At 38.2% G+C, this 13831-nt stretch overlaps 1 protein-coding gene and 1 long non-coding RNA gene across 2 annotated transcripts in view; one reads left to right on the top strand and one right to left on the bottom strand.

The window, feature by feature from the left end:
* blvrb (biliverdin reductase B) overlaps nt 1-1945 on the top strand; it is a 4301-nt gene extending 2356 nt beyond the window's left edge. Inside the window, exons 3-5 of the mRNA XM_016294528.1 lie at nt 935-1024; nt 1125-1256; nt 1370-1945. Of these exons, the coding sequence (XP_016150014.1) occupies nt 935-1024; nt 1125-1256; nt 1370-1524 (377 nt within the window). The 3' untranslated portion in view covers nt 1525-1945. The remainder of the gene's footprint in view (nt 1-934; nt 1025-1124; nt 1257-1369) is intronic.
* Nucleotides 1946-7666: 5721 nt separating this feature from the next.
* LOC107602120 (uncharacterized) lies at nt 7667-9171 on the bottom strand. Its single transcript, XR_001610999.1, has 3 exons — nt 9124-9171; nt 8686-8950; nt 7667-8605 (listed from the first exon to the last, which is right to left on the bottom strand). It is a non-coding gene; the product is annotated as an uncharacterized lncRNA (long non-coding RNA).
* Nucleotides 9172-13831: the final 4660 nt, after the last annotated feature.

Here is a 13831-nt window from a genome sequence, read left to right as displayed (position 1 = left end):
CACTCAAGCCCGCCGTGTGTGATGCTGTGTTTCGTTGTGAAAGCGAAACTACTTTGTTTGTTCTTCCAAAAGAGGACACAACTAGAAATCTTCCAGAACAGTTTAACCCAAATATTCAGATGTGTGCAGCCGTGAGCGCATTTGATGGAGGACTGTTTTAGCACTTGTTGTGTGTCATTTCTCCGATCACAAATGCAGACATGATTTTATGTTTAAGCGGCGCGATACGCAGTGCGTAAAAAGACAGTATAAGTCATTATAATCTGTAATTATGTCCCCACTGGATGCAACAAATGCTTCGTTTATAATGTGTTTTAATGTTTTTGTCTCGTCACTCCGGGACACGGCATCACAGTATGGTAAGGGGCGTAACATTTCCGTCACACGCTTGAGGTATTCGGCCAATCACAACGCACTGGACAGCTGGCCAATCACAGCACACCTCGCTTTTCAGACCGATGAGCTTTGTAAAAATCAATGCGTTTCAGAAAGGCGGGGCATAGAGGAGAAACAATAATGTACAGTATGTGGAAAATAATGTGTTTTTTTAACCTTAAACCACATAAACACATTGCATTACACCAAATACACAACATAACGTTCTTTTTAGCAATGTCATATGACCCCTTTAAACTCTAAGCGTTCTTGGTCATATATGCATCATTCTTACTAGACATGAATTTAGTTTTACTCAAAATTCTAAATAAAATCAGCATGAAAAACCTGTTTTACTTACGTATTGTGGCGTAATTCAGAGTAAAAATCCCTTTGGGATTTGATTGCATCATGAAATATGATGCTTGGAGGGAACGGTTGAAATAAGTGGTTGGAAGTAAAAGGGCTTGGAGTTATTAATAATTTTACCCAAATATTATTCATCTCCCAGTGAACTAAGTGCACTTTATTTACTTGTTCTCTGAAATTTTGTCTGCTGGTCCTACAACGATGATGTCTGAGGGAACCCGGAACATTCTGGAGGTCATGAAAGCCCGCGGAATCCGCAAAGTTATTGCATGCATGTCAGGTATCGATGTCTGAGCCGTATTTCGACTTCATTAGTGTGCAAGTGCATACTGAAATATGAAGAAACTGCTGTATGTCTCTCTCTCTTTTACTTTGCACAGCGTTCCTCCTGTGGGATCTTGCCAAAGTTCCTCCTCGCCTGGTGCCGGTCACTGCAGATCATGACCGAATGTACACGGTCCTGAAACAGTCAGGATTGGACTATGTAGCTGTCATGCCTCCGCATATTGCTGGTAATGAGTACTAAAAGATCTGCATCCCTAAAATTTTCATTTAATTATATTTAAGTCTGTTTTGATTCATTTTTTTTTATGTTTAAGAAAATATGTCATCGTTGTCTTTTTAGGTGACAAACCTCTGACGGAAAAATACACTGTGACTGAGAACATGTTAAAAGGAAGAGTCATCTCCAAATATGACCTGGGCCATTTCTTTGTCAAGTGCCTTTGCACTTCTGAATGGGATGGAAAGACGGTTGGAGTTTGTGGAGAATATAGTTAATGTACTCCGAGGCACTTAGTAATTGTTGGTTTATTTAGTACTGGCCAAAATGACTTTATTTTTGCAGCATCTTTATTTTTTGTTACTCACGCCATTGTAGAAGTGCTTTACTCCCAATCAGCCATGATCAATTTTGCAACCAAATGTGTCAAATAACAGAGAAACTTTTTTTAAGTTACGAATTGCTCCTATAAAATGCTTTTATTGTTTTTTTTTTTTTTATAAACACATAAACTGACCAGCAATAAATGTATCTATAGTTAATCTTAGAAAGTTTGTTCTTATTGAAAAAAAGGGATTGTTGGATTGTAGAACTCCTCGCTGTTTGTTTTGCCTTAAGAATCATTGAATGAAAAACAATGTAATTTGCCTAATAATGTAATCATTTTATTTTCTGTTTTTAAATAAAGATGTTAGTTTACAACGTTCTTGTTTCTCGTTTACGTCGGTAGTATATTATGTGGTGTAAAACCTATGTTGTAACTATCCTTTTTAGATACAAGAACTAGTAGGTACTTATGCAACTACAATACCCGGCGTTCATTTCGCGCGTGACGTCAGAACTGCTTGAATCACTGGCGGGACAAAAAATTCCAGCAAACACTTCCAGTCGCCGACGCTTATGTTATTTATAGAGGCCGAATGAATACATAAACCTACAAGAGTTACATACTTTACAGGTGAGTAAAACAAGTCATCCAGAAAGTAATAGTGGGTAGTTAACATGCTAGGCTAGCGCACTGATACATTGACTAGCTTACGTGATTTTGTGTCGATTTATAATGATATTTTGGTAGTCAGTTGCTGTTCTAGAATGCTTATATAGTAAATATGCCTAGTTTAATACTAATTCATGACTTTATATAAAAAATACGTATTAAAATCGGTAGTTGTCGCAATACATACAGGCCCATGTCGTCTTCGAAATAGACACGAATTAAGGTTTCCAAATATTAAACCTGATACATCCGTCCTACACACCTACAATTTTTTCTCAAAATCTGATCCCAACTCATTTAATGAATGGCTTTCCTCTTCTCAATGTTGTCATTTGATCTGAATATCAACATATGAGATTTAGTCAGTCGAACAGTTTTGAGAAAATTGATTCGTAATGCTGAATATCTTATTAATTTTTTAAATATCGTGTTTTGTGTCTCTTTATTAATAAGGGATTTGTGGACACGTTCGTGTTTTTAGGGGTGTGTAGTAAAAACATCTTTAAAAGTCAAAAGCTAAAATTAGATCCTTGGGGTGCTTTTTTCATTTATTGTATTATAATTCTTTATCATTTGATATTTATTGTTCTGTATTGTACTTCATTCAAGGAGTTTCAGACATCTAAACTGTTCATTAAAGGGGTCATATGATGCTTTTTTAAAGATCATTATTTGGTGTAACAGAATATGTTGACATGCTTTAATGTTCAAAAAACACATTATTTTTCAAATACTGTACATTATTGTAGGTCCTCTATGCCCCGCCTCTCTCAAACGCTTTGTTTTCTACAAAGTCTCTCCTTCCGACAAGCGCAGTCTGCTCTGATTGGCCAGCTGACCCAGTGCATTGTGATTGGCCGAACACCGCAAGCACTCGTCGGAAATGTAACGCCCCTTACCATAATCGCTTCAGCTTTCAAAATAAATGTAAAGACAGGTTACTGAAAGCACGCCTTCTTTCTTTGCGTGCACATTTGGGCGGCATTATGCAAATATTTCCACATAGTGAGGTAGATATGTGGGGGCGTGTTAGAACGAGCCGTTTTAGGGGGGCGTGGCAGAGTCTTAACTTTGATAAAGAATATTTCTTTGGTTTTGAGACTTTAGTCTTTGCAACTTCAGGGATCTTATCTATTCACAATCAGCTTGTAACACTCCAAAGAGAAAGGAAAACTTGAAATCGCATCATATGACCCCTTTAAAACCTTTAGGTTAAATGAGAGCAATCATTTGATTTGCGTTCATAGTATTTCTGTTGTGACATTCTATCAAAATATGGAAAATTAAATGTTTATATATGCCTGTATAAAAGTCATTGATGTCTTTGACTGGATTTTTGCTTTGTCCTCGGGTATTCTATTATTAAGTCACTAGTACATTATTTAAAAAAATTAATTTCAGTAGTTGATTTCGTATTTTATTTGAAATATATCAAAAATAATTGGTCTGTAAAGCTTTAGCAAAAAGTGTGGTAAGATGGCCTTTTTAATCATTTTACACCATTCTTGACCTACTGTGTGAAGTGTGTTTTGCATTGGATGTACCAAAACATTTCCTCATAAGAGCAGTCTTAAACTCAAACTCGCTGTTGTTTTGCAGTGTGAGGAATGGTGGCCAAGGGACAGAAGCGCAAACTCCACAGGGAGGACGAGATAGGAGCATCTGAGTCGGAGAGTCAGCTGCAGTCCGTGTTGGACATCTCCATGGATAAGTTCCACCGCGACCAGGCTTCTTTAAAATATGCACTTAACATTGAGTCAAATCCTTAAATTTAATATGGATCCTTACATAGTTTGCAGGTTACCATTAGGAGTGTCCTTTTCATAGACAAAGGTCATTAAAATATGAGATTGTGTATAGTTTTGGTTTAAAGATATTATAATGTGCAGTAAATGTTACTTGAGCATTATGAATATACTGATGCTGTTTCAGCAGATGAACATGTAGATGCCTATGCAAAATATTTACTATGTCAGTATGAAATTATAATGTGAATATTAATCACTCTTTGTATTCTAGTGTTATAGTTTAAATAAAGTGGTACTTGGTGACATCAAGTGGCCAAATGAGGAATTATATTTAAGAAACATAAAGTTCCTGTACTAGAACATGTCAAATTGCTGTTTGGACAGAATGCCATGCAGATGACTTTCTAATTTAATATCTAATATGTAAATGGAAATAACATGTATGAAAGGGATAAGAAATGTTATAAATGTTATTTTTTTCGTTCAGGCCAACGTGAAAATCGACCGATGTTTTAACGCAGAGTTGTGTAAATGTGAATCTGTGTGTGCGCATATATATATATATATATATATATATATATATATATATATATGTGTGTGTGTATATATATTTTTTCCCATTTCCCCAGGGGAAAATGCCACCACACATAAAATGTAAGTCTGGGGAAAACACTGCAAGACGTACCATTTTCAAGCTATAAAATGCTTACAAGGAAAGGAGAAGCCTTTAAAGTCTGCATGAAATCAAAATTTACTTTATTTACCTTACTAGCGCACATTGCTAGTCTTGATGTGAACAATTAATCTGTGCAAGTTAATCTGCTGAAAAAAATAGTTTGTCTTGGTAATCTTTAATCAAAATCTGAACATTTACTTCTGCTCTGGAATGGCATTCCTTCTTTGATGATGGCTTGGGCAGAATATCCTTAAGCACACCCCTCCAACCGTTAAGATTGTTATGAGTGAGAGACAGAGAGGAGGAGTGCAAAAATAAAACCATGCCCTCTATTCAATATTCCGTTTCAGCTGGAAATACGTCACTACACTGAAATAAAGTCGGCAGCAACTTCCGGTTCAGGCAGACTTTAAAGAGTATAAAAAATACTTCATTTGAATTGTCATAGAAAAAAAATTACAACATTTATTTCATATCTCACTATTAGTATCACTAAAACTAGTCCTAAAATGTACAAAAACAACATGGGTGACAGGAAACGCTCTAGTTACTAATGTAACCTTGGTTCCCTGAGATAAGGGAACGAGCGTTGCGTTGCTGACACTTATGGTGAAACTCCTGTTTACTCCAATACTGAAGCCTGATTTGATCAGGTTTGTGTAGCTGCACGAACCAATAGCGCTTCAACCTGCCAAAAGAGTGCCATTTCGTCAGAATCTTTCGACTGAAGCGACAGTCATCGACATCGACAAAATCGTTCAAGGTATAATACCTGGTGAAGGTAGATGGCGATGACCAGCTGTCAGCCACACAGATATCACCAATAGAAATCAACATACACTCTATGGGCCCGAACCGGGCAGAGTGGTTTAGGACCCTTCTCATCCTCTGAATTGGGAAGAGCTAGAAGGGTGATAACTTCTGCAATGAACGCAGTGGAGAGGGCAGCCTTAAGCAACGGGCCGCAAGTCGCCCGACTGGAGTGGCTCGAAGGAGGACTACAGATAAGTCCCAAGTCAGCACAGTATGAGGACGAGGCGGATTCAGTCTCTGAGCTCCCCTTGATCAAACCTTGATCAGGTTTGTGTAGCTGCACGAACCAATAGCGCTTCAACCTGCCAAAAGAGTGCCATTTCGTCAGAATCTTTCGACTGAAGCGACAGTCATCGACATCGACAAAATCGTTCAAGGTATAATACCTGGTGAAGGTAGATGGCGATGACCAGCTGTCAGCCACACAGATATCACCAATAGAAATCAACATACACTCTATGGGCCCGAACCGGGCAGAGTGGTTTAGGACCCTTCTCATCCTCTGAATTGGGAAGAGCTAGAAGGGTGATAACTTCTGCAATGAACGCAGTGGAGAGGGCAGCCTTAAGCAACGGGCCGCAAGTCGCCCGACTGGAGTGGCTCGAAGGAGGACTACAGATAAGTCCCAAGTCAGCACAGTATGAGGACGAGGCGGATTCAGTCTCTGAGCTCCCCTCAGAAACTTAACGACAAGGTAGTTTCTGCCAGTTGACTGGCCAGCCACGGGAGAGTGATTCGTCGCGATGGCTGCCACATATACTTTGAGCGCCCCTTGTCCAGTAGCTCTTGTAAAAAGGGATGCGTCACAAGAGGACGGGTCCTCATTCCGTGCTGCACACCAGTCAGAGAAGTCTGACCATTTAAGGGCATAGAGGCGTCTTGTAGACGGGACTCTAACCTCCAAAATGGTCACACTGTCATGTCAATGTCACACTCGTGTGGAACTGTAAAGACTGCAAGGGGCCAAACATAAAGGCTCCACAGCTCTGGCTGGGGATGCCAAATCATGCCCCTCGTTTGCGAGAGAATTCCCTTCCTCAGTTGTATCGGCCAGGGGGCTGCCGATAGCAGCTGAATCAACTCGAGGAACCATATCTGATTCCTCCAGAGTGGGGCCACCAGGATCTGACTTCCCTGACCCATCTGATGACGGGCGATAAAAGTTAGTAAAAATTGTCTTCCGAGGCGAAGAAATCCACCTCTTCCCTCCTGGAGACAGACTAGATTGTTTGAACCGTTTGGGGGAAGTAGTCTCCATTCTCCTGGAGCTACATTGCCCCCGGACAGCATGTTTGCCTGGCACATGAACTGCTCTCAACGAGAGGAGTTCACCTATGCCCATAAAAGGAGGCATCGAGCCAACCTGTGAAGGGAGCATGACCTGAGACTGCCTAGGTGATTTGGTGACTTGTATAGCAGTCGGCTCCACCCCTTTTGGCAGGTTGAAGTGCCATTGGTTTGTGCAGCTACACGAACATGATCAAATCAGGCTTCAGTATCAGAGAGAATGTTTACATGGACATCAGTAATCTAAATATTTACCTTATTCTGAATAAGACAATATTATGATTAAGGTGTTTCCATGAGTTGCTTTTAGAATATTCCTTTCATGTTCCCGTTTTACATGTTTTAGTACATAGATCGATTAATGGCACGGCCACGCGACGCCATCCGACGTTCCCTCCAGAATTTCACGTATCAACATACAGTTCGTCTTCGGTACTATACAGTTTTGGGTGTTTCATTTTTAATTTTACGAAAGCTTCAAGTGCAGTTATTTATATGTCATTCTATATGTGTAAACAGTCGACGATGGATAAAAATGTGCCGCCTTTCTTGAAGCCATGCTCTTTTGTTTGCCGTCAAACGGTTGACCACTGCCTTGTGTGTATCCCGCCACAAAATGTGGCAAAAAGTCCTACACGATGTTAATAGTGTGATTAAGGTGTGTACATGTCTATACTGGACTTCAATAATGCGACTAAAATAGAAATACTCCATGTCTTAATTCGATTTGCGTTTACTTCGAGTATGACTTTAGCTGGATTAAAGTAATCAAAACTATCTGTTTACATGGTAGATTCTTAATTAGAGTATTGTCTAAATTGTGTTAATATCGGAATATTGTATATATATATATATACTAACCAGAGTTTTCCCATAAGTGTCAGTGATGCAACGGGGAGACCGTTCAAAAGGGAACTTTATTCCGCTTATAGAAGAGAAGGATTATTTTGATTGAGTGGTAGGTTATTTCAACTTATCTATATACTGACACGTTTATTACAGCTTTTTTTAAAACCTATTTAAAGAGAGCGATAAAACAGGGTGTGTAAAATATAAACTTCCTTTAACTCCACAGCTACACAGACTTATATTTCATCACACCTGCCCATGCAAATGCATCAAGCCACAAAATTACCAAAACAAATTTTATTTTATTTTTCTGTGCATGCATTTCTTAAAACACATTTTGTTCTTCTGACTGTGAACATCAGAGAACTTTTTGTTCCCTACCATCCAACATTGAATATACAATCGCAATGATACAAAGAATATAAAGTACTACAATAAAGACAAAGAGATTGTGTCCAGTATAATCACTGGCTGTCCAATGGTTGCACAAACCTAAATAAAAAGCCAATTATAAAGTGCATCTGAAGTTCTCCACATGACTGGACATCGAGAACCACCATTAACTAGCTATGAAAACAATTCATTTCAAACTCATTGAATAACAGAGTATTGAACGGGTGGCAAGCAGCAGCATTCTCTTCCTTTTTCTATGATCCAGAGGAGTCTTGGTCCATGCAACAACAACAAAAAAACAGTCATTTAATAATCTGAAAAGCATCATCAGTTAGGAATCCTACACAAAACAACACTAAAGAAGATTCACACTTAGGACACAATGAGCAAGTTTTCCACTTCCTAAAGCAATGTCAACATCCCTATAGTCTTGAAGATCAGATTTGGCAACTCCAAACAGAACCCCCCCCCAAATATAATTTGGTTCATGAAAATGTTCTGCTCAGATGCTTCGTTCCTTCAAAGCATCAGAAGCGTGGTTCTGTCCAACAGTGAGGCGTATTGTATTGCACATATTCATACTCGATTGTCTTGACCTTGGGGTGATAAATTGCAACGTGTTGGTGTTACATGTCCAGACGATTTACAAGTGCAGGACACTGTGAAAATAAGTGACCTTATCTGAATGTGGAGAGATCTGGTGTTTTATCTATTGATGGAGTTGTAGGACACTTGACAGTTGGGATCCAGAGGCTTAATTGAGGCCTTCTCAGCCTCAGGTGATTCATCGTCAGGCTCTTGTTCTATTATTGGTTCTTTATCCTCATCGTCCTCCTCGTAGCTCGGCAGCTGGAAGAAAGCAGTCCAGCCGTGCACATCTGCAAGCTTGTGGAAAGTACGAAGGACCAGGAACATGATCATCAATCCCACAAACAGGTAGACTGTAAGAGAAAAGAATGAGAACTCATGTAACCAAACAATTCAGACAACAATTTCAGGTAAAATTACAAGCGGAAATATTTCAGAGCGTTGAAGAACAGAAAAAAAAAAATTGTAATACGATATATATATAGAAAAATCTGTATATGCATGTATATATATATATAGATTTTACCATCGAATGTGAAACATTATTACATGGGATTCTGACATCAACACCTAAAACTGCATTAAAAAAATATATTTGGCTGCTGCTTTGTAGACATTTCATATTTTTATACAACAGTCCATGACTTCATAAAACTATGAATTACATAACAGTAAAAAGTGGGCACTCCATGACTGTTAAGGTCATAAAAGACCTTCATAACTTCAGCTCTAATCCTCTTAAGAGATGGAAATTACTGTACAGGTCATGCTGACGAGAATTTACATTTCCTTCAGCCCGAGGCTTTTGGTGTGAAAGGGCTTTTATATTTGCCAAAAATAGAACTTTTTATATTAAAAGCAAACCCAGCCCAGATTTAAAAAGTAACGCAAAAGTAACGTAACGCATTACTTTCAATAAAAAGTAACCAAGTACCGTAATTAGTTACTTTTTTAGGAAGTAACGCAATATTGCAATTCATTACTTTTAAAAGTAACTCTCCCCAACACTGGACGAATGCAATCGGAGTTATTTAAAAACGCTCTTCTTATAATGGCAGTGAATGGGGGTCGTGATATTGAAGCCCAAAAAAGTGCATCCATCCATCATAAAAGTGCTCCCCACTCGGGGGGTTAATGAAGGCCTTCTGAAGCGAAGCGATGCATTCGTGTAAGAAAAATATCCATATTTAAAACTTTCGAAAATTTAATCTCTTAATGTAAAACATCTTTGGACCCAACTGACTTTCAGTGTATGGATTGAAAAACAAAACGGAGACATTTTTCTAAATATCTTTTGTGTGTCGTACAGATTTGGTACGACATGAGGGTGAGTAAATGACGACAGAATCTTTATTTTTGGGTGAAATAACCCTTCATCTTAATTGCTAATTATACAATGCACATGATTTCTTGAGGGCATAAAGCTTTTAGTGTAATCTAATACAAAGAAGGGTTCAGCTACACAGGTTAACATGCTCAATGAAAGGAAAGCTTTATACAGACACACAGGTCAAAGGATTGATTTCCCATGATACTGTTTGCAGGACCTAAACTGAGAAGTCCAGTTAAAGCAAACAAAGCTTGCACTATGCCTAAACTTAGAAGAGTGACAAAGAGTCATATGTGGGTTTGACAAAAACAAACATTTCATCAAATAACCTTAACATCACTTTTAAGGATAATGTGCATACACTAAACATGGAACTGCGGTCACTCATGCACACTACAATTTGAATGTTACGGTACACATTTGCATTGTACGCAAAAAAAAAATTTCTTTCTCCATCTATGACAAGGACAAACGTATTTCTCAAAAAGAAAGTAATTTATAACCTTACAATATAATTAAGAGGTCTTTGTTCAAACTACTGCTAGGTGCAGATGACGGCTACAATTAAAATGGATTTAAAACATATGGTAGTTATTCTAATTAAACACATCACAAGTACATGAAAAGTATTTAAGCCATGTACACACTGCACTCCAAATACTACACTATAGCTTAATTTCCATTCCCAGACTAATCATGTGCATTGATCTAAACAGAGCTGACCTTAAATATGTCATTAAATCAGTAATATTTAAAACAAAATCTACAACTACTGGATATTATATACTATAGGATAACTAGGAGTTGGCTTTTTTTTTTTGGACAAAGTTCCTGCTATTTGTATGCAATATATCAATTCCATAAATATTTATCACATTGATCAAGTTGATAAATGGAAATTAGTTTTGTTAAGTACGAAGCACTACATTCATTCAACACTGGACTTGGTTCCAGTGCTCCTTTGTTATGGGAAACAAAAAATACTGAATTACTTCTCATTTGAAACCATACTCCACTTTTATCATTTACAGGTGATTTCTGTAAAGATGCACATTTTTTAACATAATTAAAGGGGTGAATTTGATATATTTTCACAACTAACATGATTGAAGAAGATTCGATATTTGATCTGCATAACAATGTGACAACTAACATTGGAGAGCCAAGAACAATTCATTCAATTTATTGAAATACTAACTTCAATTCCATAAATATTTATCACATTGATCAAGTTGATAAATGGAAATTAGTTTTGTTAAGTACGAAGCACTACATTCATTCAACACTGGACTTGGTTCCAGTGCTCCTTTGTTATGGGAAACAAAAAATACTGAATTACTTCTCATTTGAAACCATACTCCACTTTTATCATTTACAGGTGATTTCTGTAAAGATGCACATTTTTTAACATAATTAAAGGGGTGAATTTGATAAATTTTCACAACTAACATGATTGAAGAAGATTCGATATTTGATCTGCATAACAATGTGACAACTAACATTGGAGAGCCAAGAACAATTCATTCAATTTATTGAAATACTAACTTAAAAAAAAATCTTTAAGTAAATATTATAGGTCAAAGGAGTTCAGCTGACAAATAGCTTTGAGAATCCCTGAACTAAGGTTTTGTTGTGCTGTCAGAAATTAGGTTATTAATCCATTTTATTTTAATGAACAGTCTAGTTTTCAATATACAGTCTTTTTTTCGTGAAAATATGCATCTTGTAGGAAAAAGTCCAACACGAAGATGAATCAAAACATTTGGAAGAATACCAATATTGTTTAAAGGGGTCATATGATGCTGCTAAAAATAACATTATTTTGTGTATTTGGTGTAATGAAATGTGTTTGTGGTTTAAGGTAAAAAAAAAAAAACATTATTTTCCACATACTGTACATTATTGTTTCTCCTCTATGCCCCGCCTTTATGAAACGTGTACATTTTTACAAAGCTCATCGGTCTGAAAAGCGAGGTGTGCTCTGATTGGCCAGCTATCCAGTGCGCTGTGATTGGCCGAATACCTCAAGCGTGTGACGGAAATGTTACGCCCCTCACCATACTGTGATGCCGTCTCCCGGAGCGACAAGACAAAAAACATGAAAACCCATTATAAACAAGGCATTTGTTAATTACGGATTATAATGACTTATACTGTCTTTTTTACGTGTTACGTTGCATCGCGACGCGTAAACAAAACCATGTCTGCATTTGTGATCAGAAATGACAAACAAGCACTAACGCAGCACACAGCGTCTTCACGACATGGTGGCAGCAACAATACTACAGCGAGAATAAAAGTTACGCCTTCTTTCTTTGCGTGAACATTTGGACGGCGTTGTGCAAATCTTCCCACATAGTGACGTAGACATGTGGGGGCGTGTTAGAACGAGCCGTTTTAGGTAGGCGTGGTTATTTGAGACTTTAGTCTTTGCAACTTTACAGATCTTCTTTACGCACCAAGAGCTTGTAACACTCCAAAGAGAAAGGAAAACTTGAAATCGCATCATATGACCCCTTTAACATCCTATAGCTACATTCTTTTATAGAAAAAATTATATGCATTTATTTAGTGAATTAGTACAATTTAAAGGCACTGCAACAGAAATAAAAGCTCCACTCTTTACACTTGCTTACAGTAGTTTGTTCAGTTCTGGCGAACTTTGTTTTGCAGCACTTGTAATGTTTGTAATGTTCTCTGAGATGAACTAACTGTAGTATTCTACACTCGCTTCAGATAAAATGGACTACTAATGTTAGAACTGCATCAAACAAACATCGCGCGACATCCGTTCAACTTTGTTCCTGTGAAACTCACCCACTGTCGTGACCATCGTGTTTGCGAAGAACAGAGAAGACGCCAAATCCCAGTTTGTACGGGCTGTGGCATTTTCAAGGACCGACACGCCGTATTTATTCGCTTGCAAAACTTTTTCCAAGAAAGTTTCGAGAGCCGTGGCATTGATGCAGCTCAGGTTGAGTAACTCGGCTTTCAGTGAGTTCAGGTCTGATTTCAGGGTCTCTTCGACGGGCCGCTCGATGGCAGAGAAAACAAGCGCTCCCAGTAGCAAATAAGTAATGTACGCCAATATGAAGCCGATGAGCACAAAGCAGGACCTGAACGCCGTGGACATGATGGGATTTGTGAGGAACCCGATGACAGCGATTCTTAATTTGCTGCAGTGATGTATGTTCGACTCATTGAACTCCACCCTCTGACAGAAGTTGGCCACGGTGGCCAGGAAATAACCTGAGTAAAGTTACACAGTCACATGGGTGATAATATGAGTTGTGTGTGGGGTTTGTAAGGTGCAGCACAACGTTTTCGTTCCTCATATGAGCGCTTTCATTTACACTTAACTGAGAAATGCATTATACCTATAGTGCGATTACTATCGAGAGCTCTCAGTGTATGTGCCACAGTCTTAAAGGTGTAGGCCTACCCTGTCCTTAAAAGATGCACTTACATGAAATAATAGTGTTTTTGGGGATATATCATTAAAGGTCCCATATTGTCAAAAACAATGGCTTTTTTCAGGATGTATGTTCGACTCATTGAACTCCACCCTCTGACAGAAGTTGGCCACGGTGGCCAGGAAATAACCTGAGTAAAGTTACACAGTCACATGGGTGATAATGTGAGTTGTGTGTGGGGTTTGTAAGGTGCAGCACAACTTTTTCGTTCCTCATATGAGCGCTTTCATTTACACTTAACTGAGAAATGCATTATACCTATAGTGCGATTACTATCGAGAGCTCACATAACTGAGGTCTAGGGGCTATTTAAAGGGATAGTTCATCCAAAAATGAAAATGTATGTTTATCTGCTTACCCCCAGGGCATCCAAGATGTAGGTGACTTTGTTTCTTCAGTAGAACACATTTGATGATTTTTAACTCCAGCCG

The sequence above is a fragment of the Sinocyclocheilus grahami genome, unplaced genomic scaffold (genome assembly GCF_001515645.1).
Source record: "Sinocyclocheilus grahami isolate Dianchi unplaced genomic scaffold, SAMN03320097.WGS_v1.1 scaffold319.1, whole genome shotgun sequence".
NCBI classification, from domain to species: Eukaryota; Metazoa; Chordata; class Actinopteri; order Cypriniformes; family Cyprinidae; genus Sinocyclocheilus; species Sinocyclocheilus grahami.
This window is presented reverse-complemented; position numbering and strand designations above follow the sequence as displayed.